General features: G+C 48.6%; 2 protein-coding genes across 5 annotated transcripts in view; one reads left to right on the forward strand and one right to left on the reverse strand.

Annotated features, from left to right (window-relative positions):
- Positions 1-19301, forward strand: part of TEP1 (telomerase associated protein 1) — a 39361-nt gene extending 20060 nt beyond the window's left edge. For 2 of the 4 annotated variants that reach the window (XM_058293833.1, XM_058293836.1), the window contains 38 exons: positions 114-272; positions 917-1093; positions 1345-1465; positions 2025-2149; positions 2417-2530; positions 2625-2742; positions 2917-3111; positions 3220-3395; positions 3496-3652; positions 3788-3967; positions 4434-4526; positions 4822-4954; positions 5092-5242; positions 5468-5601; positions 5797-5885; positions 6130-6244; positions 6744-6984; positions 7163-7286; positions 8557-8681; positions 8815-8914; positions 9088-9243; positions 9388-9600; positions 9876-10029; positions 10138-10350; positions 11000-11160; positions 11417-11530; positions 14024-14131; positions 14519-14651; positions 14743-14819; positions 14925-15057; positions 15194-15330; positions 15478-15602; positions 16639-16788; positions 16934-17033; positions 18185-18290; positions 18400-18617; positions 18738-18842; positions 19066-19301. In XM_058293833.1, the coding sequence (XP_058149816.1) occupies positions 114-272; positions 917-1093; positions 1345-1465; positions 2025-2149; positions 2417-2530; positions 2625-2742; positions 2917-3111; positions 3220-3395; positions 3496-3652; positions 3788-3967; positions 4434-4526; positions 4822-4954; positions 5092-5242; positions 5468-5601; positions 5797-5885; positions 6130-6244; positions 6744-6984; positions 7163-7286; positions 8557-8681; positions 8815-8914; positions 9088-9243; positions 9388-9600; positions 9876-10029; positions 10138-10350; positions 11000-11160; positions 11417-11530; positions 14024-14131; positions 14519-14651; positions 14743-14819; positions 14925-15057; positions 15194-15330; positions 15478-15602; positions 16639-16788; positions 16934-17033; positions 18185-18290; positions 18400-18617; positions 18738-18842; positions 19066-19188 (5353 nt within the window). In that variant the 3' untranslated portion in view covers positions 19189-19301. The remainder of the gene's footprint in view (positions 1-113; positions 273-916; positions 1094-1344; positions 1466-2024; positions 2150-2416; positions 2531-2624; positions 2743-2916; positions 3112-3219; positions 3396-3495; positions 3653-3787; positions 3968-4433; positions 4527-4821; positions 4955-5091; positions 5243-5467; positions 5602-5796; positions 5886-6129; positions 6245-6743; positions 6985-7162; positions 7287-8556; positions 8682-8814; positions 8915-9087; positions 9244-9387; positions 9601-9875; positions 10030-10137; positions 10351-10999; positions 11161-11416; positions 11531-14023; positions 14132-14518; positions 14652-14742; positions 14820-14924; positions 15058-15193; positions 15331-15477; positions 15603-16638; positions 16789-16933; positions 17034-18184; positions 18291-18399; positions 18618-18737; positions 18843-19065) is intronic. The other 2 variants (XM_058293834.2, XR_011648397.1) reach the window with 2 other exon arrangements.
- Positions 7383-26707, reverse strand: part of PARP2 (poly(ADP-ribose) polymerase 2) — a 53616-nt gene continuing 34291 nt past the window's right edge. Inside the window, exon 15 of the mRNA XM_058293837.2 lies at positions 7383-8010. Within this exon, the coding sequence (XP_058149820.1) occupies positions 7993-8010 (18 nt within the window). The 3' untranslated portion in view covers positions 7383-7992. The remainder of the gene's footprint in view (positions 8011-26707) is intronic.

The following is a 26707-nucleotide window of genomic DNA, read 5'->3' on the forward strand; positions in this document are numbered from 1 at the left end:
AACTAGGCTAGGTGATGTAACCTAGCCATCTCACCCCACATACACACCCTGTCCCCCTGGGAACTCCTTCCTGATTCTGACCACCTTGTTCATTTTGTTGGTGTTTATGTCAGGTTCATTGCAGAGCGTGGGGCCTCTCGTCTTCTAGAACACGTGGGCCAAATGGACAAAATATTCAAGATTCCACCACCCCTGGGAAACACAGGGCTCCTGTCTCTCCAACCACTGGAAGAGAATACTCCAAGCCCGTTGCCTCCTATTTCCCAGCATGGGTCAGTTTCTGTTTCTTTGCCTTTGTGAATTGGGAGGGGCTGCAGCCAAAATCTGGGGTAACTGGTGACTGAGATGCTGCTTGTTTTGTTCACCAAGCTGTGTTTTCTCTTTCCCAGGCAAAGATTTCTCTAACAGGAAATTGTCACATTGTGAGCATGCCCCTTTCTCCACTAGGGAAGGGTGGTTAGAATGTGGGGAGGGCAGCAGGTACCGTTCAGCCATGGCTCAGGCAGGGGGCTGGGGAGCCCAGCCTCCAGCTTTCTCATCCTGGCTTTGCAAAGAGGAGCTCGAGCCTTGGTCTGATTGTTTAATCTCTTGAAGCTGTAGTTTCCTGGGTAAAACGAAGGTGATGATAGTGGTTATTGCAGTGTTGTCATGAACATGCCATGGGCATATAGTAAGTGCATAATAATAATTTCCTGAAAAAAGGAGGGATGTGTGAGAAGTGGCAAGTGGGGTTTAAATTCTAGGGCCCCACTGAAGTTTAGTTGAAGCTACCAGCAGGTTTTTCTCTGGAGGCCCGCTGGACACCTGTCGTCGTCTGTCCTTCCTAGCTTGTGCTCAGAGTCGTCGGGTGCTCCCCAGCAGTCCCCGTGGGAACTGGGTTGGTGGGGCTGAGCTCAGCCCTCTGCTCACCCCCCAGATGGCGCACCATCCGGCTTTTCATCTCATCCACTTTCCGGGACATGCATGGGGAGCGGGACCTGCTGATGAGGTCCGTGCTGCCGGCACTGCAGGCCCGAGCAGCCCCCCACCGGATCAGCCTTCACGGCATCGACCTGCGCTGGGGTGTCACTGAGGAGGAGACCCGTAGGAACAGGTGTGGGGGCTCCCGAGAAGAGGGGCTGGGTCAGGAATGAAGGGCTTCAGGGGTGGAACTGAGGTGGGGCGGGGTGGGGGCTGTGAGAATGGAGGAGGACCAAGGGAAAGGAGTTGCTCCTTGGCTGCTAATGAGAGCAGCCTGCCTTCACTTTGCCCCTTGTGAGCTGGGGCCTTGTCTCCCCCTTCTCGCCTGTATTCCCTGATGCCCTGCCCAGTGACTGCTGGATGTCCCCATAACTGTGCCTGCAGGCAACTGGAAGTGTGCCTTGGGGAGGTGGAGAACTCGCAGCTGTTTGTGGGGATTCTGGGCTCTCGCTATGGCTACAGCCCCCCCAACTACATCCTCCCTGACCACCTGCATTTCCGCTGGGTAAGGTGGGCAACAAGGCTGTATCAGGATCTGGGGAGGAAACAAAAGGTTGGGGCAGGGGTGGGGAGAACCCTGGGATTGCACCGGCAGGTCCTTGAGCCTTGCAGTGAAACACAGGCCGACAATTCTGTGAGTGGCCAAGTCCTAACAGAGGGAGTTTCTTGGAGAAGTTCCTCCAGATTTGGCCAAGGGATGCAGGGAGTAAGAGAGTAGGCCATCAGACAGATTAATCCCTCTTCTTTCATTTTCATATTGTGTGGCTTTACACGACAGGCCCAGCTGCTTGACCTACCATATCATCCCCCATCTTTTTGATAGAGAAACTATGATATCTACATTACAGATTATTATGTAAATTGTAATTAATCTGTTAAAAAAATGTTTGGCCCGTGACAGGTATTCAGTGATGTTAGCTCTTAGCTGTATTTTTTTGGCTTGTATCTGGAGTGGGGAGGAGCATCATAGAGGTGAGGAATCCCTGGGGACTAGGTGGATCTGGAGGGAGAGGTAGGTATGGCCTGGGATTGAGCTCCTGCTCTCCTCCTCCCGCACCCCGCAGGCCCAGCAGTACCCTCCTGGTCGCTCTGTGACAGAGATGGAAGTGATGCAGTTCCTGAATCGGAGCCTCCGCCTCCAGTCCTCTGCCCAAGCTTTCATCTACATTCGGGACTCCAGCTTCCTCAGGTACCTCCAGGGCCGTGTCTCTATAGAAGGCCAGGCAGGCTCAGAGGCCCTGTCTTCTCTCCCCAAAGTTCAGAATATAGAAGGGGGGAGCTAGAGGATCTAGGACTCCAGAGAGCTTGCCTTTGCAGTCCCAAATCAGCTGTGGAGCTGAAGCCAGTGGTCTGCATTTGAGAAGTTCCAGGGACTCAGCCAGGTCTGATGGCTGGGGTTGGAGGGAGGCTGGAGTGTGAACCCAGCCTCACCCTTGGGGTAACATTGGTGGGTCAGCTCTGTCCCAGATGCCTGGAAATCTGACTTTATTTCTGAGTCTGAAGAGGCTGCACATCGGATCTCAGAACTGAAAACGTACCTGAGCAGACAGAAAGAGATTACCTGTCGCAGGTGAGCTGGGGGAGGTGGAGAGCACCTGCACGGATTGCTGTGGTGAGGGGAGCCAGGCCTGTTCTGACTCTGGGTGTGCTTGCTTTGCCCTCAGCTACCCCTGTGAGTGGGGAGGTGTGGTGGCCGGCCGGCCCTATGTTGGGAGACTGGAGGAGTTTGGGCAGTTGGTTCTGCAGGATATGTGGGATATGATCCAGAAGCTTTACCTACAGGTCAGCAGGAACACCAGTGACCAGGGGAGTGTATGTGGGATGGTGGTGGGAGTGGTGGAAGGGTGGTCTGGGTAGTTCTGGGTAGGGAGGAGAGAGGTAACTGAAATTTTGGGCCTGGGGGTGGGGGGCCTGAGGAAATGGAGACATGGGTGGTCACTGCCCTATATCCCTTAGCCTGAAATGCAGTCAGAGCAGCCAGTGCCCATCCCAGATGATGACTCGGTCCAGGCCACCTTTCAGCAGCTGCAGAGCCCACCCAGTCCTGCCCGACCACGCCTTCTTCAGGACACAGTGCAACAGCTGATGCTGCGCCAGGGGAGGCTGAGCCTGGTGACTGGGCAGTCAGGACAGGGCAAGACTGCCTTCCTGGTAGAGTCCCACATGCCTGGGCAGGGGACTGGGTGGAATAAGGAGGTAGGGTCTAGGGAGTGTGTGCATGTAAAGTGTGACAATGTTTTCTGTTCCCGTTCCATGTAGGCATCCCTCGTGTCAACCCTGCAAGCTCCTGAAAAGCCCAAAGTAGCCCCCTTAGTGTTCTTCCACTTTTCAGGGGCCCGCCCTGACCAGATTCTTGCTCTCACCCTGCTCAGACGCCTCTGTACCTATCTGCATGGCCAACTGCAAGAGCCCAGTGCCCTCCCCAACACCTACCGGTGTGTATCACTCCCTGCTTAACCCAGCCTTATGATGCCACATGACACCACCACTGTGTTTCCCTGTCCTGTTGACCCTGTCGTTTGCCTCCACACACAGAGGACTGGTGTGGGAGCTGCAACAGAGGCTGCTGCCCAAGTCTGCTCAGTCCCTGCACCCTGGCCAGACCCTGGTGCTGATCATCGATGGGGCCGACAGGTTGGTGGACCAGAATGGGCAGCTGATCTCAGACTGGATCCCAAAGACCCTTCCCCGGGTGAGTGTGAGAGGAGGTGGGGGTTGGATTGGAGGCAGGTTGGGGAGATGGTGGGATACTATAGATTGGAGAGTAACCTCTCCAACATTGTCCTCCTTCTCTTTCTGCCTCACTGCCTCTTTGCCCGAATATCAGTCAGTACACTTGGTTCTGAGCGTGTCTAGTGACACGGGCCTGGGGGAGACCCTTGAGCAGAGCCAAGGTGCCTGTGTGGTGGCCCTGGGGCCTCTGGAGCCGTCTGCTCGGGCCCGGATGGTGAGAGAGGAGCTGGCTCTGTACGGGAAGCGGCTGGAAGAGTCACCTTTTAACAACCAGGTTGGTTCCAGGCCTGGGCTGGTGGGTATTGGGGCATATCTGGGTGCTCTAAGGACCTGGGGTGCTGAGGCTGCCAGCTGCCCCACACAGACCTGATCCTTGGTTTTCTCAAGATCTCTGTGCCAGGGGATGTTGTTAATAAGAGAGCTGTGCCTCCTGTAACGTAACCCACCTCCTTCCCTGGTGAATGGTCTTTGCAGTGCCTGTCTGGGTGTGGGGAGGAGTGAAGCTGTGGTTCTCTGGTAGAGGAGGCTGAGCCAGGGGGGTTTCCCTGACAGAGGGGCTGGCCAGGCAGAGCTGTGGAGGGGTGATGCTGTGAACCTGCCCCCAGCTGGAGACTCAGAGGAGGAGGTGCTGCCTTGTAGTGGGCTTGGGGCTGGGAGTGGAGGACAGGCGAGCTGAGGGATGGCTGTGGGCAGGACCGTGCCTCTCTGGTCTGCTCACTGAGTCCTCCGAGTGTCCTCAGATGCAGCTGCTGCTGGTGAAGCGGGGTTCAGCCCTGCCACTCTACCTGCGCTTGGTCACAGATCACCTGAGGCTCTTCACACTGTATGAGCAGGTCAGCTGAGCTTGTAAACCCCCCACTCCTCTTGCTCTAAATCCCAATCCTAATTCCCATTCTCCAGTCAATTTCTTTGTCTCCTTGTCCCATCCCATCATCCCTGGTCTTGTGATCACCCATTCCCTGTCCTTTGCCTCTTCCTTCCCCTCATTTCTCTCCCACCCATTTCTCTTTACTTTGTCATCCCTTCCCACTGTTTCTCATGCTACCCTCTCCCTGACTGTACAGCCAAGGCTATAGCCAAAGCTGCTTCCCTCAACCCAACTGAAGCCCAGTCTCCCTCCCCTTCCAGGTGTCTGAGAGACTCCGGACTCTGCCCGCCACTGTCCCCCTGCTGCTGCAGCACATCCTGAGCACCCTGGAGCAAGAGCACGGCCCCAGTGTCCTTCCCCAAGCCTTGGCCACCCTTGAGGTCACACGAAGCGGTTAGTGCTGGGGGAGGGTTAGGAGCCTTAGGACCAGGAGGTGGATAACCCTGGTTCAGATGTACAGAGCAAGGGGGGATTAGGTGTCACAGTATTCTCTGAGGTTGGAGGAGCGCCTCAGAGAGCTTGGTTTTCAGGTCTGACTGTGGATCAGTTACATGGAGTGCTGAGTGCATGGCGGATGCTCCCCAGTGGGACCAAGATCTGGGAAGAAGCAGTGGCTGCTGGTAACAGTGGGGACCCCTACCCCATGGGCCTATTCACCTACCTCGTCCAGAGCCTACGCAGGTACAGTTGCCCCTAGTTGAACTCCACAGCAACCTCATTGTGCCTCCCTATCTGAGCCAGGGCCATATGGGATCCTTCTTCATCCCCCCTTCCCTCAGTATAGCCCCTGACACCTGTCTCCAGACTGCAGAGAGGCTGCCACTCAAGTTTGCTTTATTTGAGCCCGGATGCTCACTGACAGGTCTCCTCCTTCTCCTCTCCTTCCACTTCCTCATACGAGGGCAGTCTGCTAGGGGAGGGCCCTCTGGAGCGCCCTGGTGCCCGGCTCTGCCTCCCAGATGGGCCCCTGAGAGCAGCAGCCAAACGTCGATATGGAAAGAGGTCAGGCCTGGAGAGCACAGCGCACATCCTCATCGCAGGTGAGAACAACTGAAGCCAGCCATAGGCACTGATGTGGGGCCTGGTCTGGGGCTCCCACCAGCTAAATCCCTTACTTACCACCTCAGTGGGTAAATGGCTCTTACTCTAGCCAGGGGTGGGGAGTGGATGTGATCCAGGAGGTGCTGCAGGCCAGACCTCATCTCACTGTCCATTCTCATGACCCACACCTACAGCTCAGCTCTGGAAGATATGCGACCCCGATGCCTCAGGTACCTTCAGAAGTTGCCCTCCTGAGGCTCTGGAAGACCTTCCTTACCACCTGGTTAGTACTCAAACTCCAAGCAATGGCTTTGGCTAATCTGAGGGCGCCACAGCACCACCGTCACTGTCATTAGCCCCTCCCAAATTCCCTGGACCTCTCTCCTTTCTATTTTCCTGCCCTCCCTCTTCTAGGCCTTTGCCACAATACATAAGTCTGGGTCCCCGCTGCACAGGCAGGTCTAAGATAAGAACCCTCCTCACCAGCCTCTTCATGTTCCTAGTGAATCCACTCTGACTCTTCCCAGCTCCAGAGTGGAAACCGTGACCTCCTTGCAAAGTTCCTTACCAGCCTGCAAGTGGTGGCTGCACACCTGGAACAGGGCCTGCTCTCTCGGCTTCTGGAGGCCCATAGCCTCTTTGGTGAGATGAGTGCTGGGTGATTTCTTCTCTGAAATTTGGGACTTATCGGTGTGGACATGGGGGCCTGCTTAAGGGGAGGTGTAATGAAAAGAACAGTCAAATTTCTATTCCAAGTTGAAAAAGCCAAGCAGGCGAGCAAGAGATTCTCAGGAGAACCTCTTGCCTAGATTTCTTAGACCAGAGGTTCTCAAGCTTTATTTGGTAGACAGGAAATTAGCTGGGAAACTTGTTTGAATTGCAGATCCCTGAGTCCCCAGATTCTGATTTCTTTGGTCTGGAGTGGGGTACCTTTAACAGGCAATCCTGATGTGAGGCCAAAGGACCACAGTTTGAGACTTTCCGTTTTCCCAGGAACCCATACATGCAAGCAGGCGCTCAACCACTGAGCTACACCTGCTGCCTGAGACTTTCTGTTTTAGACAAGCCATATGATTGCATTTGGTACCAGGATTATTGGGGCCTAAGTTGGCTCCCTCATACTACTCTGCTGATTTTACAGCTTCCTCAGTCCCTGAAGAGGAACCAAAGCTCCCCGAGGCAGACGTTGCAGTATTCCGCACCTTCCTGAGACAGCAGGCTCCACTCCTCAGCCAGTACCCACTTCTTCTGCCCCAGCAGGCAGCCAACCAGCCTCTGGACTCACCTCTTTGCCATCAGGCCCCCCAGCTCTCCCAGAGATGGCACCTCCAGCGTGCACTTCGGTGGCTTAATAAACCCCAGACCATGGGAAGCGAGCAAAGGTAGACCCTTGTCCCCAGGCCCTGGTAAGCCCACCAGGGACAGAAGCCATAGCCCTTTCTGGAACTGGAGTTTAAAGGACAGACCAATAATTGCAGAGAGGCAGCGTTAGGCACACGTGGTGGATTCACGTTCATGTTCCTTCTCTCATTTTCTCCTTCGTTTCCTACTATTTCCTAGCTCCAGTTTGTCTCTGGCAGTTTCCTCATCCCCCACAACTGTGGCCTTCTCCCCCAATGGGCAAAGAGCAGCTGTGGGCACTGCCAGTGGGACAGTTCACCTGCTGGACCTGCGCAGTTGGCAGGTATGATGCTAGGGCATGATAGAGCCTACCTTCAGAAGAACCTTATGGACTGCTCCCCCTCCAGCCCTGGACAAGCCACATTCAACCTTTCATCACTTTTTTTTTTTCAATGTAATTAGATTTATTTATTTTTAAAGATTTATTTATTTCTCTCCCCTCCCCACACCCGCCCCAGTTGTCAGTTCTCTGTGTCTTTTTGCTGCATGTTCTTCTTTGTCCGTTTCTGTTGTTGTCAGCGGCCTTGGAATCTGTGTTTCTTTTTGTTGTGTCATGTTGTGTCAGCTCTCCATGTGTGCGCTGCCATCCCTGGGCAGGCTGCACTTTCTTTCATGCTGGGCGGCTCTCCTTATGGGGCACACTCCTTGTGCATGGGGCTCCCATACATGGGGGACACCCCTGCGTGGCACGGCACTCCTTGCACGCATCAGCACTGCACATGGGCCAGCTCCACACGGGTCAAGGAGACCCGGCGTTTGAACTGTGGACCTCCCATGTGGTAGTTGGACGCCCTAACTACTGGGCCAAGTCCGCTTCCCCTCATCACCCTTTTTGATTCAGCAGCTTCACTTGCCTCGTATCAGATCAAAGGACTTGGTCAAAGACCAGTAACACATAAAATATTTGCTGCACACCTTCCATTCAAAGCACGTGCTAAGCATGGCAAGGAACACAGGAATCAGAGGACGTTGTCTTTGTTGCCAGAAATTCAGTTTTGTGGAGAGACCTACAAAGTCAAAAAGGAATGAAAAGTTAGCAGTATGACATAGATAAGAGCTGAATTGCACAGTTATAGGAAGACATAGGCTGAGGAAGAGTAAGCATTGCATGCTGAGTGAGGAGCCTGAGTGAAGGCACAGGGAGAGTTATGTTTCCCTAAGTTGCTGGTTATGATTAGAGTAGAAGGTGCTTACAGGAGAGTAACCGTTGATTAGGCTAGAGAGCTATGTCCCCCACAGCCCCTTTTTCTCTATATCATACTCCTTGCCCCTGCTAACATGTATTAACATGCCTGCACGTAAGCCTGTTCATTCCTCAGACCCAACCCAAATATCCCTGTGACTTGGGGAGTAGGTATGGAGTTTGGGGCTGGGGAGAAGTGACCACTTGAATTGTGAGGCTGCAGTTGAACCTGTGTTTGCCCTGGGAATGTAGAGAGCCAAGAGCTCAATCCCTTCTGGCTTTGGCCTCTTCTTTAGTTGTGGCCCAGAGTGGTGGGACACAGAGGGTGGTAGGAGTGGCCTGAGCCAAGCCTCCCCACTCACTCTCACAGGAGGAGAAGTCTGTGATGAGTGGCTGTGATGGGATCTCCTCTTGCTTGTTCCTCTCGGACAATGCGCTCTTTCTTACTGCCTTTGATGGACTCCTGGAGCTCTGGGATCTGCAGCATGGTTGTCGGTGAGGGATTCCTCCCATTTCTTGGAGTGAGGGCCTTACCCATTTGTCAAAAGCCCAATGTGGGGGGGGGGGGCGTGCAGAGGGAGCCTGTAGCCAGGGGATCCCCAGGCCTGACTTTGTCTTCATGAGATAGGGTGCTCCAGACCAAGGCTCACCAGCACCAAATCACCAGCTGTTGCCTGAGCCCAGACCGCCGGCTGCTGGCCACTGTGTGTCTGGGAGGAAGCCTAAAGGTAATGACTAACCCCATGAGGTTGTCCTGTGTGGCAGAGGCTGCCGATCCCTTGGCTTGGAGACGTTTTCCCTGCTGAGGGCAGGGGACTGGACAAGGTGACTTCTGGAGCTCTGGGTCTGAGAAGCTCAGGTGTCTATATCTGCACCCTGATTCCCGGCCTCTCTCCTCCAGCTATGGGACACAGTCCGTGGGCAGTTGGCCTCCCAGCACACCTGTCCCAAGCCCCTGAACTGTGTTGCCTTCCACCCAGAAGGCCAGGTGGTAGCCACAGGCAGCTGGGCTGGCAGCTTTAGCTTATTCCAGATAGACGGGCTCAAAGTCAGCAAGGTAAGAAGGTCCCGTGTAGTCCTGGGGTAGGAAGCACAGGAGGGTGGTAATGGGAGGTGAGGAAGGACGGATGACAGCAGTCTGTCTCATTGTGCTTGCCCTGAGAGCAGGCCCTGATATTTCAATTTCCAACTTCCTGTGTAGGAACTGGGGGCCCCAGGTGCCTCTGTCCGTACCTTGGCCTTCAATCTGCCTGGGCGGGTTGTGGCTGTAGGCCGGCTGGACAGGATGGTGGAGCTGTGGGCCTGGCAAGAGGGGGCACGGTTGGCTGCCTTCCCTGCCCACCAAGGCTTTGTTGCTGCAGCCCTTTTCCTGCATTCTGGGGGCCAGTTGCTGACGGCTGGAGAGGATGGCAAGGTCAGGGGATTGAGGGGCTTATAGTGGGTTGTATGGAGGGGGTCGCAAAGGCAGAGGACATTTTGGTTAGGATGGGGACCTTGGTTGAGAGATTGGGGGAAGTTTGGCTGGTGAGAGCCAGGGGGAGAGGGGTGAAGGGTGCAGGTATGTGTAGAGGCAGCTCTTATAAGTAGAATCTCTGCAGGGAGGGCTTTATCAGGGGTGGCTGGAACTCGGGGGGTAAAGTCCCTGGTGGTGGAGGTGTGGTATCGTCACACCCTTCTCTTGTCTCCCAGGTTCAGGTGTGGTCAGGGTCTCTGGGCCGGCCCTGTGGGTGCCTGGGTTCCCCTTCTCTCTCTCCTGCCCTGTCCGTGGCTCTCAGCCCAGATGGTGATCGGGTGGCCGTTGCATACCGAGCAGATGGCATTAGGATCTACAGAATCTCTTCAGGTGCGGAAAGGGGAAGGGATATGATGTTCGAGCCTTTAGAAAGTGGGCATCCCCTAACCCTCACCCTGTTCCACATGTCTTACTTGCTTGTTTTCTCTCATTCTCTAGATTCCCAGAGGGCTCAGCACCAGGCAGTTGATGTGGCAGTGTTGGCCCTGGCCTGGCTTAGCCCTAAGGTGTTGGTCAGTGGTGGGGAAGATGGGTCCCTGCAGGGCTGGATGCTCAAGGAAAGCTGCCTTCAGTCTCTCTGGCTCCTGCATAGATACCAGCGGCCTGTGCTGGGACTGGCTGTCTCCCAGGAGCTCTTGGCTGCTGCCTCAGGTACTCCCTGGCAGTGGGCAGGGTCCTTGTAAGAATGCTGATATTTTCCTTCAGTTTATATATGTGTGTGTGTGTATGACAATGTGTGTGTACACACTCACTTTTTTTTTTTTTTAACAAATTTCACAGTACTTTTAAATGTGTTTATCCTGAATAATCCATCTAGACTCCTTCTTTTCCTTTCCCTTCCCTAACCTTGATCCTGGGACCTCTCTGCAATCAGTAATCCTTTGAGCTCTTGCCCAGTGGGAGGACTTTGCTTTCTAAAGGCAGGGATTTCCCTTGCAAGAGAGAGAGATGTTGAGGTGACAAGGCAAGACGGCTCTCCTCCTCACTGATAGTGGGGATGGGGTGGGGGTGGCATTTGAGAAGAGGAGGGTCTGGAGCAACTGTAGTGGGAAGTGCTGTAGGAGCTGCGTTCCTGAGTACAACTGTGGAGTGTCTGGCATTCCTGTCCCAGATAGGCTTATGATGACTGACCCTTAGCCAGGGTCTCTCCAAGGTCCCTGAAACATGCCCACCCCTCCCTTGGAGCCATGCCCTCAGACATCGCCCTCAACCCTGGGGATTGCCCATGTGTCTTTGGCCTCCCAAACCTGTCTTGCCTCCTCTCTCAGGGAGCCTTACTCTCTCCCTATTTTCAATGCAGAGGATTTCACAGTACGACTGTGGCCAAGGCAGTGGCTGACACTGCCACGAAAGGCAGAAGAGCTTCCCTGTGGCACTGAGCTCCGAGGGCATGAGGGCCCCGTAAGCTGCTGTAGCTTCAGCACTGATGGAAGCCGCCTGGCCACTGGGGGCAGGGATCGGGTAAGCGTGGAAGAATGCCTCCCCTGGGCCCTCCTCCATCTGGGTCCCCCAGCCCCTCTGGTTCCAAGAATCCTTAACAGCCCATTTCCCATTACCGCCTCCTCCTTTTTGCCCATCCACATCTCCTATGCTGGACCTGTCCACCCTCTTTTCCTTGACCCCTCCTGTTCCATGAAACTTCGTGCTTTAACTAGTCCTGGTATTCTCACATCCCTCCTATGGCCCTGACTGCTCCCTCTCCTTGGGACCTTTCTAGAGTCTCCTGTGCTGGGACGTGAGGATGCCCAAAGCCCCTATTCTGATTCACTCCTTCTTGGCCTGTCACCGTGACTGGGTCACCGGCTGTTCCTGGACCAACAACAACCTGCTGGTGAGTGCAAGGGTGGAACTGGGGCAATGCACAGCAGGGTTCCTTGGGGAAGATAATACTCCCTATCTCCTGCATCCACCCAAACATTTTCTAAAACTCAGGAATAATAGTAATAGCTAACAGTTACTAAACACGCAGTATGTGCCAGACATTGTGCTAAGTCAGCTCTTGGCATATATTATCTCAATTAATCTTTACAACAACTTCGTGAGGTAGACTCTACTATCTCCACTGTTTCACAGAGAAGGAAATTGGATGCAAATGGGTTAAAGAACATGTCCCCCAAATCACGTAAGTGATGAAGATGAGCCAGAAAACTTTGTTATGAAAGTCCAGCTTTTTTTTTTTTGATTTTGTAAAAATATTACATTAAAAAAGAATATATATATATATATGAGGTCCCATTCAACCCCACCACTCCCCCCCCCCAGCAACACTCACTCCCCTCATCATGACACATCCATTGCACCCGGCAAGTACATCTCTGGGCATCTCTGCACCTCATGGTCAATGGTCCACATCATGGCGCATACTCTCCCACATTCTATCCAGTGGGCCCTGGGAGGATTTACAATGTCCGGTGATTGCCCCTGAAGCACTATCCAGGGCAACTCCAAGTCCCAAAGGCGCCTCCACATCTCATCTCTTCCTGCCACTCCCCATATCCATCAGCCACCATGTCCACTTTTCCCACTCCAATGCCACCTTTTCTCTGTGGGCCTTGGATTGGTTGTGTCCGTTGCACCTCTATGTCAGGAGGAGGCTCAGAGTCCACATGGATACTGGATGCAATCCTGCTTTCAGTTGTAGGCATTCTAGGCTCCATGGTGTGGTGGTTGTCCTTCTTCAACTCCATCTTAGCTGAGTGAGGTGAGTCCAATAAATCAGATTGTAGGAGCTGGAGTCTGTTGACGCTCAGGGCCTGGCTATCATATTGTCAGTCCAGAGATTCAAATCCCCTAAATATATCTTAAACCCCAACACCAACTACAATTCCAGTAAAGTAGGATGAAAGTCTTTATGAAAAGAGATCCCATCTGAGTCCAGTTCCATCACGTAGAAACACCAGCTCCAAAGAAGGGCCATCTGACATGGCAGTGAACCCCGTCTGCCATGACCATAGAACCCGTGGGTCTCTTTAGCCCTCAAAGGAACCAATACCTGGGGATTGTATCTACTTTATCTGTCTCTTAGACTCTGCTCAGTTGTGCATAAGGGCAATCCTTCTGACAGCCTCCAGACTCTTTTTTAGAGACTTGTAGCCATATAAATTCATTTCTGCTTTCCATTTCCCCCTTACATTGGGTCAAACAGCATTTTAAAGTCATGTTATTATATGTAGACAGGGATATTCTGCTGATCTGCATTGAACCTTTAATTCAAGGTCATTTTCTAGTTCCATCTTCAGCTGGTATTTGGTAGTGATCCCTCAGTGCCAGGGAGGCTCGTCCCCGGGTGTCATGTCCCGCGTTGGGGGGATTGCACTGCATCTACATGCTGAGTTTGGCTTCGAGACTGGCCACATTTGAGTAACATGAAGGCTGTCAGGAGGAAATTCCCAGGCACAGTGCTGCTCTAGGCTTTGTTCTTATTTCAGGCATATAGGCTGACAAGCATAGTCATTAGTATCATGCTCTCACTGTTGGACCCTCATTCCTTCCTGGTCCTTACCGTTGCACCTGGGGGACCGCTGTTCCCCTAGGGAGCACGACAGAGCACCCCCGGCCAGGGACCCAGTAGCCTCCAGCTGTTGTTTTTAATTATTGCCACTATGAGTATATCCAAACATTACCATGCACCCTGGGAAAGTCCAGCTCTTAACATGATTATAATACTGTCTCCCAGGGGCTCAGGGTGCTCAGTCCTGCAGGTGAAGATACTGCCGTGATTTCTAAGGCAAAAATGTGCCTCAAATTATACAATGAGGGTTGGTTTCCCAGTGCAGATCCCCTATATTGTTCTCAAAAAGAGATGAAGATCATAATAAAACTGTTTTAGAAAGTGAAAAAAATAAAAAATAAAAAAGAGATGGATGAGGAAGGAGTGGCTTTCAGTAGAATAGACTCTGTCATAGTCTGTCTCACCCCAGGCTGCTAGGCAATCAGATCTTTCTTTGGCACTGGCAGATTTTCCATTTTTACCTGGATTCATTGACTGACATAATGTTAGTAACAAGGGCAACAGTTACTCTTTATTAAATGCTCCCTATTGCCAGGTGGTATGCTGAGTTCTTTCTAAAGACACAGTCATCCCCACAGCAACCCTATCAAGTAGGCACACTGTCATTATCCTCGCTGAATGGATGAGAAACCTAAAGCTCAGAGGATTAACGTGCCCCAGATCACAAGGTCATGAATGGCGGTGCCAGAATTTGAACCCAGGAGAGCCCATGCTTTTAGTCATAAGCTTACTGCCCTCTACCCCACATTATAAGCATTTAAAAATGCTGGAGGGATGCTGATAATCTACCCCTCTATCCTCTTCACTCTGCAGGTCTCCTGTTCCAGTGATGGCTCTGTGGGACTGTGGGACCCTGAGTCAGGTCGGCAGCTTGGTCTGTTCCGGGGTCATCAGAGCTCTGTGAGCGCCGTGGTGGCCGTGGTGAGAAGGCAATGGAGAGCTCACTCGGGTTTCCGGGAGGGCTAAGTGGGCTTTTGGAGATGGCATGCATTGGGTACATAGTCCCAAAAGCAAAAGATGTCTAAAGAATGAGATGCTTGGGACTGGATTAGGACAGGAATAAGGCATTGTAGCTGAGGGTTGGTGTGAGGGGAGGGAGAGGGATACAAGAAAACACAGCTATGTCTTAGTATCATGCCTCCATGGCAGGATTGTAATCTTGAGTCCCCTATTGCCACTATCCCTGAGTTCTCCTTACCTGCAACATCTCCCAAGCCCCTAATGCTCAGCCCATACCTCTGTAGTGGAAGTCACACTTCCCATGTCCTGCTAGAATGACCCTGCTCTGATCCTGTGCTCTGGGGACAGGAGGAGCACGTTGTGTCAGTGGGCCGGGATGGGAGCTTGAAACTGTGGGACCATCAGGGCGTGGAGCTGACAAGCATCCCTGCTCATGCAGGACCCATTAGTCACTGTGCAGCTGCGCAGGAGCCACATGTAGGTAAGGAAATGTCAGCCACCTTCCCTTCTCTACCTCTTTCCTTCTTGCCTGTTTCTTCCCTTTTTCTGACTCAATCTTTCTGTCCCATCAGCTGGCCAGTCTGGGTCAGAACTTCTAGTGGTGACGGTTGGACTAGATGGGGCCACTCGGTTGTGGCATCCACTCTTGGTGAGTTCTCTGCAAGGAATGGGGCAGGCAGGTGCAGAGGGTTTGTGGGACAACCTTTGGTTGTGTCAACCCCTCCACTGTCCCATCTCTATCCCTTCCTCCTAGGTGTTTCAAACACACACCCTCCTGGGACACTGTGGTCCAGTCAGTGCAGCTGCTGTCTCAGAGACTGCAGGCCTCCTACTGACCACCTCAGGGGATGGCTCTGTACGACTCTGGCAAGTACCTAAGGAAGCAGGTGAGAGCATGGAGATAGGCAAGCTGTGAAAGAGCAGTGTGTTACTGAGACAAAGAAGGTCAAGAGCAGCCTGATAACTCCTCTTGTGCTCCAGAAGTGACCCAGTTCCTAAGGAAGCATTTTATTTCTCTCTCAGATGATGCATATATACCTAGGAGTCCTGCAGCCGTCACTGCTGTGGCCTGGGCCCCAGATGGTTGCATGGCAGTGTCTGGAAATCAGGCAGGGGAACTAATCTTGTGGCAAGAAGCTAAGGCTGTGGCCACAGCACAGGTGAGTTGGGGCAGCCTCAGTTCCTAGTTCTCTGAGTTCTGTCCGGCTACACATTGAATGCCAGGGTTAGGGGTTAAATGCCTGGGAGGGAAAAGAGCATTTAATCTTGCCTCCTCAGAAATAATGAGTCTAATTTATATGCACCAGGCTCCAGGCCGCATCAGTGCCCTGATCTGGTACTCAGAACACACTTTCTTCGTTCTCAGTGCTGATGAAAAAGTCAGCAAATGGCAAGTGGAACTGCAGAAACACTCAACACCCAGAAATTTCAGGTGAAAGGAGGTAGCTGGGTTAATGGAATAGGAGCAATAGTATCTTATGCCTTGCATTTTATTCAAATCATTCCACCTCTCCTTTTGAATGATGTCAGCATGCTCTGGTCAATAGGATATTAATTTTTGAGAGGGAAAAAGTCCCTGGGAAAATGTTTTCTGGTCCTCACCGTGTCAATTAAAATGAATAATTATCAAGTGCTTACTTTATGCCAAGCACTGGGCCAGGTGGTGTGAATCAGAGAGAAATGAGATTTGTTCTTGAACTCATAAAGCTCATAGTAGAGAGATGTGCACATGGGTAAATTGAAAACAATAATCAGGTAGCCTGCGGCTACCAAATTTGAGAAATTATGGAAAGGAGGTGACATTTGAGGTTGGGCTTAAAGGATGAATGGGAGTTTTCTAGACTAGTAGTGATGCTAATGAAGGGCATAGAGGCACGAGGGCACAGAGTGTGTTTTGGGTACAGCCAGGTCCTTGGATTCGTGGTGGGAGTCGGGGGAAATTGGGTTGAAGAAATAGATAAGCTGGGGCCAGATTGTGGAGGCACAGTGGTAAGAAGGCTGGGCTTCATGAATTTTTGGAAGAGAACTCTGGTGGCAGTGTGGAGGGTGGATAGTAGGAGAGAGATACTAAAGGTAGGGAGACACTTTACAGTTGTTGCTATGTCCAGGGAAGACCTAGCCAGTGGGAATGAGAGATGTGATATAGATAAAGGCATGTGTTGCAGGAAGAATCCACAGGGCTTAGAGAACAGTTGTTGGTAGGGAGGGAAGGAAAAGCCGATAACATGAGAGATTTCTACTTTGAGTAAGGGGATGATGATGATGAATATTGATGTTAAAAAAAAACCCACAAAAAAACAGAACAAAAAAAACAATTAAAAAAAAAAAAACAAAGAGGCACAGGACTAGTAGGGAAGATAATATATTTTGTTTTCAACTTCTCTCCTGGGGAATTTGTCAGGTAACTGAGGAGCCTTAGGGAGGTGGACTAAAGTAGGCTCTTGCTCTGTCCTTTCACTTGGTTTAAGCTATAGCCTTCACCTGAGCCAAGTTCTGCGTGAGGACATGGGGGTCCTGACTGGGCTAGGCCTGGCCCCTGATGGTCAGTCTCTCATTCTGGCCAAAGCTGATTTGGAATTGCTGCGCATGAAGCCAGGGGATGTTCCCTCTGTATTCTGGTAAGATCCAAAATGCTATTTTCTTCTGAGCTGGAGAATGAGGAAAAGTGGGTTAATGGTTACCCTGAGGGTGGGTTTAACTTAGAACAAACCACTGGGATCTTACAGGCTCAGCCTGTTTTTTGTGTTTTTTTTAATGAACCAGGAGCAACCATGCAGAAAATGGACTCACGATGTTGTCCACCCACAAAGAGTATGGTTTGTTTGTCCTGCAGCCAATGGCCCCTGGAGTTCTTTCTTTCTTAGTAAGTCCTTACTCTTTTGGTGTGTATTAAAGCAAATGTTTGACTAGGACCCATGTTTCTAAACCTTAGGGCCCATCGTAGAGGAGAAGAAGGGAAAAGTGGTTGACTCCAAATCCCCTTCTCCTTCAATTGGAGTGGCTCTACTTAAGAGCTTTATATGTTGGAGTTCCTTGTAAGATTTCATTGGTACAAAAAAGGGATTCTATGTTTTTATAAAAAAATCATGGGACACAATAAACTTAGAAATTTCCTTAATTATAATTTCTTATTATTTAATTATAATTTCTTATTATAAATATATGATGTATATTATTATTTTTTTCTTCATGTCTGTTTTCCTTGCCACTGTGGATATTAACATCTTATAATACTTAGACATTACCTCATAGACATTCAGCATTTGTTGGTTTGGTGATGTGTCCAAAGCTGGCTAGTCACTTGATATATAGGTTCCTGGGAGCCCCTTGTCTCTGAAAAGGTTATCTACTAAAGTTGCTTACAAAGTCTACCCCACATCCATACAGTTTCACTCTTAAATATATACCCAAGAGAAATGAGTGTATATGTTCTCCAATAGTCAGGTATGGGAATACTCTTAGCAACTTTGTTTATTTATAATAGCTATACAACTCAAATATCTTTAAGCAGGGAAGGGATAAATGATTTGTGGTATATTTATATAATAGAATTGCACATGGCATTAAAAAAGAACATGATAATGAATTCTGATGACTGGGACAATATAGGCATATCTCATAGACATTATGTTAGGCAAAAGAAGACTAAATAGAAGAGTACATATTATATGATTCCATTTAAATGAAGTTCAGGAACAGACAAAATCAATGTGTGATGATAGAAGTCAGACTAGTGTTTAGCTCTGGGGGGTGGTGGTGCTCTGGTATTGACTGGGAAGAGGCATGAGGAGAACCTTTTGGGATAATGGAAATGTTCTATCACTTGATCGGGGGTTGATTGCATAGATGTGTATGTGAATAAAATTCATCAAGGTGTACATTTAAGGTTCAGGCACCTTACTTAGGCTATAGCTATAAAGAAAAATTCCTGACCAGCCCAGAGCAGAACACTGTTGCTTTTCCTGGCCTGGGCTGAGTGATACAAGTAGACTAAACAAAATTATCTTTTCACAGAGGCAAAAGGAATCGGGAGAGTTTGAAGAGAGCCTGGACTTTAATCTGAATTTAGAGAATCCTAGTGGGGCCCTAATATGGGTAACACAGGCCAAACCTGAGTCTGGTAAGTGGTCATGGGATGTCCGGAAGGGCCAAGACTTGGTCTAGGGGAGGAAGGAAGATGCTGGAGGCCTGAGACTGTCCTGATTCTGACTCTGCCCTCGGAATGGCAGAGTCCTCATTTTTGTGTGCCAGCTCTGATGGGATGCTATGGAACATGGCCAAATGCACCCCAGAAGGGGAATGGACTACAGATAACATCTGGCAGAAAAGAATAAATAAACCTGAAACCCCAAATCCAGGGACAGACCCACCTCTATGTTGGGAACCAGACACCAGCAGGGAGAGCTGGCCTACAAACCCAGATCTAAAGACACGTCAGCGAAGAAAGGTGAGTTTGAGGGAAGGGTTGCAAGCCTCAGGGAGGGGGCTCTAGATCTGACCCAGTGCTGCTTCGACTGAGGAGGGCCCACTGAGAACTCACCATACCACTCTCTCCCTCTTTTCTGAGATCCACTCGGGCTCTGTCACAGCCCTTCATGTGCTGCCTGAGTTGCTGGTGACAGCATCAAAGGACAGAGATGTTAAACTGTGGGAGAGACCCAGTATGCAACTGGTAAGTGTGTGTGTATGCAAGGGAGGGCAGGATGCCACTAGAGAGCAAACTTAGGATAAAAGAAAGGGTGACAGGTCAGCATCCTGGTTTCTTCTACCCTTCTTACCATAATGTCCTATACTAGTTTGATTCTAAATAAAAGGCATTAATATGAGAGAAAACAAGTTAGTAAGGAGTCCCTAGGTTTGTAGCTTCATCTTCCCTGTTTTTGTTCCCGCTGTAGCTGGGCTTGTTCCGCTGTGAAGGGGCAGTGAGCTGCCTGGAACCTTGGCTGGGTCCTGACTCTACCCTGCAGCTCATGGTGGGTGATGCACAGGGCAATGTTTACTTTCTGTCCTGGGAATGAAGATGATCTTTCTTAGGAGAAAGGTGATACCACTTGTGCTAGAGATGCAAAGCCTGAAGACATCAACAGCTGCTTTCATAAGATTATAAAAATAAAGCATTGAGAAATCTCAAGGGAAGTCCTGCTTGTGTTTTCATGTGGATTTGGACCAAGAGGGAAGAATATGGATGCCCTAATATGTTTCTTCTCTGATTAGACATTAATCCTTACTAAAATTGCAAGGAAGTGAACCAGATCTTTAGTAGTCACACTTCTAAACTAGACTTTGGAATCCTTGTATAACTTACTAGTCCCAGAATCCTAAGATACCATTCCTGCCGGGAGGAGGACTAAGAGTGATGTAGGCTAACACTTGGTTTGGATGGAGAGTTGTATTCATTTCTTAAGAAATTACTAAAACAAATTACCACAAACTTGGTGAGTTACAGTAACAAAAATTTATTCTCTCACAGTTTTAGGACTCAAAGTCTGAAATCAAGGTCAGCAGGGCCATGCTCACCCTAAAGACTCTAGGGAAGCATCCTTCCTTGCTTCTTCCTAGCTTGTGGTAGTTGCTGGCAATCTTTGGCATTCTTTGGCTTGTAGATGCACCATTCCAATCTCTGCCTCTGTCTTCACATGGTGTTCTTCCTATCTGCTTCTGTGTCCAAATTTCTCTCTTATAAGAATACCAGCCTTCATCCTTAACTTGATTATTTGTGTAAATATCCCATTTCCAAATAAGGTCACACTCACAGTTGTGGGTGTACATGAATTTTGGGGGATACTGTTCAGCTCAGCACAGGAGCTGAAGGCCTCTCACTTGGCCAATAAGACGAAAGGAAGGAAGAATGAGTCAATAGTGTGTCCAGTTTGGGCATTTAGAAGAAACTGGGCTAGGACTGGGACAGCACTAAGTTGCTCTCACAGAAGTAACGTCATCTTCTCAGAATTAACTGTCCAGATATGAGGTAAGAACAGAGTGAGTCTTCTGGGCCTTACAATTCAGACAGGGCAGAGCAGCCACTTGCAGCCATTAATCAAAATAATTAGCTTTCTTGACAGAGACCCCAAAAATACTCTCAAATTGAAGTTCACAAAGATTACACTTGAGCTGAAAGCTGGACTAATCATTCTCATGAACTTACCATGAACTCTGAGCCTCTTAAGCAAAAGTTCTAGAACTTTCTTATTTTCCTACACTTCTATTCTTTGGGAGCAGAAGTTCCCTCAGGTCCTTTCTAAGGGTTGGGGAAGAAGGAAATGTCTTCTGTGTCCAAGAATTTAAGGACTTGTATAAAACAAGCTGTAGCTATTACAGGGATTTTATCCTTAATTGACAGGGTTCTCACAGGGAAGTGCCAGCTGCACTCTGATCTAGAAGTGCATTTTGAGAATTTGGGGATTTGAGGGTGTGGCAGTTTGGCATTGTTTCTGAATTCCAAAAATAGATATTGATTGTGTTTGTAAACTGGTCTGTTCCTCTGGGCATATTAGATTGTATTAACTTCAGAGGTTTCACTTTTACTTGAGTAAATTATGATTAAGGCTTTGATTGGGTCACCTCCATGGTGGGTGGGAACTCATAAAGAAAACTACACAGCAGAGGAGAGAGTTGGAGTTTTGATGCTGGAGCCTCAGGAAGTAAACACAAAAGAGAAGAACACAGAGTAATAGAAATGGCTCCATAGACACGGCAGAGACCCCCAGGGAGAGAGCAAGCCTGATAGTCTACAGCTGACCTTGTGGAGAGACCAGAGCAACAGAGCCTGGAGAGAAACGAGTCCCAGGGAGAGAGAGAGAAGCCTTAGACCAACTGTGTAAGTCAAGGGGGTGCTGATGCAAAATACCAGAAATAAGTTGGTTTTTTTAAAGGGTATTTATTTGGGGTAGAAGCTTACAGTTACCAGGTTTACAGTTACCAGAAGCATAAGTTACTTCCCTCACCAAAGTCTTTTGCCACGTGTTGGAGCAAGACAGCTTCTGACATCTGCCAGGGTTCAGGCTTCCTGGGTTCCTCTCTTCCTGGGGCTTGCTTCTCTCTGGCTCAGGGTTCCTGTCTTCCCAGGGCTTGCTTCTCTTTCCTCACAACCAGGCTCCTCTGTGTGCATACTTCCTGGGGCTCCAGCTCAAGACACCAGCATCAAAACTCTAGCATCAAAATTGCAACTCTCTTCTTTTGCTCTGTCTTTTATCTGTGATTTGGGGGGTGGGGACTGAACACCCTACTGATGTGGGTCAATCAAAGCTCTAATCGTAATTTAAGTAAATGTGAAACTTCAGACAGACCAGTTTACAAACATAATCCAGTATCTGTTTTTGGAATTCGTAACTATATCTGCTACACCAACCTATAGCTGAGATTGGAAGAAGCTGGGACAACAGAGCCTTAAGAGGAAGAAGGAAGGTCGAACCCTTGTAGACATTGTCCGCCATCTTGCTCCAAAATGTGGCAGCAGACTTTGGTGAGGGAAGTAATTTATTCTTTGTGGCCTTGTGACTGTAAAATTCTACCCCAAATAAATACCTTTATAAAAACCAACAGAGAGCGGGAGGGAGCATGAGAGCAGGAGCCACTGGCGGGTTGTTAGTGCCTGTCCTCAGGGCCAGCAAGGGGACTTTTACCATATACAGCGAGCCAGGCTGCTAGGAGCAAGGACCCTCATCCTGCAGTCCCCCTGTGGTCCCAGGAGTGGATGTACAAGCTGGACGCAGGGCTCACCAAGGTCCTGCCAGCTGACTAAAAAGCATCCGCAAAGCTCTCCAAGAAAGACCTACATGGACCCCAGGATGCAAGTGGTGACGCGATCCCAAAGGAGATGTCTGGATGTCAATCTGGAGAGACTGACAAAATTAGTGCTTCCTCAAGGTAAAACTGCAGGTTTCTAACACTGAACTTGGAAGCTGTGGGAAGGTAAATCCCTTCACTCTAGAACAAAGGGCTGCAGCTTTCCCTGAGAACTACCAGCCGCCCGGCAGAGTTCCCAAGCTCTGTGATCCCCTAAACATGTGAGCCCTAAGCCCGTGTTCCCTGAACCCCTGCAACCCACATCTCACAGACCCACATACCACGAGTCCACATTCTCCCAGGCATCTGTTTCCCAAACCCAGTACTCCTGGAAATCTGGCATTGCCCTAGCCCACCAGTCTAACTCTGGGAATGGGAGGGTTTAGGTGGGAGGTGCAGAGCGGCCCAAGGAGTGCACGTTCAATTTTCTGGTCCCCTCCTTTTAATTGAGTTTGGAGGAGCATACCAGCTGACCAGGGGAGAACCTAGGAAGAGAGGAGAGGTGAATCTGCCGAGAGCCTGATTTACCTAAATGCCCTGGGGTAGGAAACTTGGGAAGAAGGTGGAATCAGAAAACTAGCCCCTCTGTAGCACACCTAAGGGAGAGGGACAGTAGGTTCTGCTTTGCAGGCTTACAAAAGCATATTTAGGGTTCCTGGCAAGGGGTGGGTGCTCTCTCTCAAGAAATTAAGAGAGATTATTTTCTGAGGAGACTTGGTTCACCAGGGACCCATATCAATCTCCTCCAGGAGCACTCACACAGCCTTCCTACTGCCCTAGGAAAGGGGAAGTAAGGAAGGGAGAAAGGGGGAAGGTCAGACTCCTAAGCAGTTTATTCAGCTGTAAAGAGGATTTCTTCCTTGAGGACTTGTCTGGTCTTTCTTTTTGGCTTGTTTTCTTGTTTCTCCTTCCTCTTTATTCCCCACCCCTCACCCCCCCACCCCCACCATGGCCCTTTTATTTCTTTTTTTCCATTCTCTTTCTCTTTCTCTTGCTTGCTTTTTTTTCCTTTTCCTCCCCCCCCCTTTTCCCCCCATTTCTCTCTTTTTTTTTATATTAGGTGCTGCAGGCAACAATTCTTATTTGCTGTGCTTCCTCATCCTCAATTTCCTACTTCATGTGGGTACTGATTTTGGCTACCAACTCTATCCCCTTTCCTTTACACCTTTCTATCCTCCATCATTTATTGTTTCTCTTACATTCCACCTCTTTTCGTTTAGCCCCCAGTATTTCTGACTTTTTATCTCTAATACTTCTACTCTGTTTTCTATCTTTTATTCACTCTTTATATTACTGTCCTTTCTTTTCTCTTTACCTCTCTCCAGACCACTCTGGCCTTTTAATCCATACTATATTCCTCCCCATATTCAGTTTTCTATCCCGTTATAGGTACTCCATTTTTTTTTTACTGTTATAACCCCACACAGCTTACATGAGTTCAATATCCATTCTTCTAGATCTCACAATGTTCTTCTGCTAACATCCACTATCAATACTACTATTATCTTTTTCTTTTCTTGCCCATTTTGCTGTCTCTGGCCTAATATATTCCTTCAAGGGAACTTAGCCAACAACAAGGAAATACAACAAGAGAACAAAGTGACAAAGGGAAGACTTAACATGCACACAAAAACAACTAATTGAACCCCAACATGAAAAAACTAATCAACTGAATAAACCCATCAAGATACAATGATGACCAGACAAACACAAAAAACTACAAACCATACCAAAAATCAGGAATACATGACCCAATCCAATGAACAATCCAATGAAAAACCAGGAAGAGGAGTGGAACACCAAACAACTAATTAAAGCTCTCAAAAAATGCCCTTCAAGAGATACTAAAGGGAGTTCTGCAGGAGGAAAGAAAAAAATAGGAGAGACAGAGTTGGAGGAGAGTGTAAGAACAACCGAAACAACCAAAAGAGATTAAAAAATCAAACAACATAAGACTAACACAAATCCAAAGAAAATATGGCTGATATAAGTAATTCCTTGAAAGTAATAACACTGAATGCCAATGGATTAAACTCATTTCTTAAGAGATACAGATTGGAAGATTAGATAAGGAAATATGACCCATCTATATGCTGTCCACAAGAAACACATCTTAAACCCAGGGATTCAAGGAGATTGAAAGTGAATGGCTGGAAAGCAATCTTACAGGCAAACAATAACCAAAAAAGGGCAGTAGTAGCTATATTAATACCAGACAAAATAGATGTTAAATGCAAAACTATTGTGGGAGAAAAGATAGACACTACATATTAGTGAAAGGGATAATCTTTCAAGAAGAAAGAACAATCATAAATATGTATGCCCCTAACAAGGTCACCTCTACATATGTGAGGCAAACACTGCAAAAAGTAAGGGAAGGAATAGATGTCTCAACAATTATAGTGGGGGACTTTAACACACCACTGTCACCATTGGACAGAACATCTCCAAAGAGAATCAATAAAGAAACAAAGACTCTGAACAATCTGTTAGGGGATCTGGACATCATGGACATATACAGAACATTACACTCAAATACTGCAGGATATACATTCTTCTCAAGTGCACATGGATCATTCACCAAGATAGACCACATGCTAGGCCACAGAGAAAGTCTCAATGAATTCAGAAAGATTGAAATTATACAAACAATTTCTCTGACCACAGTGGAATGAAGCTGGAACTCTGCAAGGGCCAGAGACCCAGATTTGGCAACAAGATATGGAAGTTAAACAACACACTCTTAGAAAAACAGTGAGTCAAGGAAGAAATCTCAACAGAAATCAATAACTACCTTGAAATTAATGAAAATGATAACATATCAAAACAAGGGATGCAGCAAAAGCAGTACTGCAAGGGAAAGTCATAGTCATAAATTCATACCTCAAAAAAGAAGAGCAAAAATTGAAGAACTAACTGCACAATTGGAGGAATTAGTACAAAAACAACAAACTAACCCCAAAGAAAGAAGAAAGAAATAACAAAGATCAGAGCATAACTAAATGAAATAGAACATAAGAAAGCACTTGAAAAAATAAAACAGAGAGCTGGTTCTTTGAGAAGATCAATAAAATTGACAAACCTTTAGCTAGACTAACAAAGAAAAAAGAGAGAAAATCCAAATACACAAAATAAGAACTGAGAAAGAAGATATCACCACTGACCCCACTGAAATAAAGCTATCATAAGAGATAAACTATATTCCAACAAGAAAGATAATTTAGTGGAAATGGACAAATTTAGTGGAAATGGACATAAGCAGCCTACACTGACAAAAGAAGAAATTGATCTCAACAAGCCAATCACAACTAAAGAGATAGAATCAGTCAATAAATACCTCCCAATTAAGAAGAGCCCTGGGCCAGATGGTTTCACAGGTGAATTCTACCAAATGTTATGGAAAGGACTAACACCAATCTTGCTTAAACTTTTCAAAAACATCAAAATAGAAGGAAAATTGCCTAACTCATTTTATGACGCCAACATTACCCTATACCAAAGCCAAACAAAAACACCACAAGAAAGGAAAATTACAGACCAATCTCTCTAATGAACCTAGATGTGAAAATCCTCAACAAAATACTTGCTAATCATATTCAACAACACATTAAATTATACACCATGACCAAGTGGGTTTCATTCCTGGTATGCAAGGATGGTTCAACATAAGAAAATAAATTAATGTAATACACTACATAAACATAAACAGATTGAAGGAAAAAAAAACACATAGTCATATCAATAGCTGCAGAAAAAGCATACGATAAAATACAACACCCTTTCTTGGTAAAAGCACTGCAAAAGATAGGAATCAAAGGAAACTTTCTGAACATGATAAAGGGTATATATGAAAAACCCACAGCTAGGAGGGCGGGGCAAGATGGTGTCTGAGTGAGTGCACCTTATAGTCTCTCCTGCAAATAAGTGGCTGGGCAGCATTGGAAATTCTTCAGGACAAGGCTGTTTTGGGATTTTGCTGGGCAGGAGGTGTTGGCCATCGATTTGGTGGGATGGTGACAGAGAAGATTCGTGTAAAAGGTAGTATTGAGGCTCTCTTACACGGAGATAGGGGTTGTGCGCAGGACGCTCCCCCCTGGGGCGGGCGGCACTGCAGCGGTGATTCCTGGAGGCTCTGCGGTGCTGGGGAATTCATAAGCCCTGAGCAGGCTATTCAGGGGTTTGCAGGGCAGGTCTTTGGAAACCGATTTGGTGAGACAGAGACGGAGTTTTTGCGAGGCGTGGAATTTCGGGTTTCTGACATGGAGATCAGTGCTTCCGGCTAGAGCCCTGCCCCCTAGGCCTGGCTGCCGATCTGCAGCGGTCCTTAAATCAGTCACAATAAAAAGGCGTCACCAGCAGGCTGTTTCAGGGGCTTGCAGGGAGGGAGGTGGCTGGGAGCCGAAATTAATCAGGTGAAACAAAGACGGAGGAGTCTTTTGCAAGGCATGGAATTTTGGGTTTCTGACATGGAGATCAGCACTTCCAGCTAGAGCCCCGCGCCCTAGGGCTGGCTGCCCATCTGCAGTGTCCTTAAATTGGCTGCAATATAGAGGCACCCGCAGCAGGCTGTTTCGGGGACTTGCAGGGCGGGAGGTGTCCTGAACTCGAATTGGTGACACAGGAACAGAAGAGACTCTTGTGAGAGAGGGAATTTTGGGTTTCTGACACAGAGGTCAGAGTTTTCGGATGTGACCCCCCCCCCCCCCCCCGCATAGGAATGGCACCCAGCTGCAGGTATCCCTGAAGGCTGTG

The sequence above is a fragment of the Dasypus novemcinctus genome, chromosome 3, assembly GCF_030445035.2.
Source record: "Dasypus novemcinctus isolate mDasNov1 chromosome 3, mDasNov1.1.hap2, whole genome shotgun sequence".
NCBI lineage: Eukaryota > Metazoa > Chordata > Mammalia > Cingulata > Dasypodidae > Dasypus > Dasypus novemcinctus.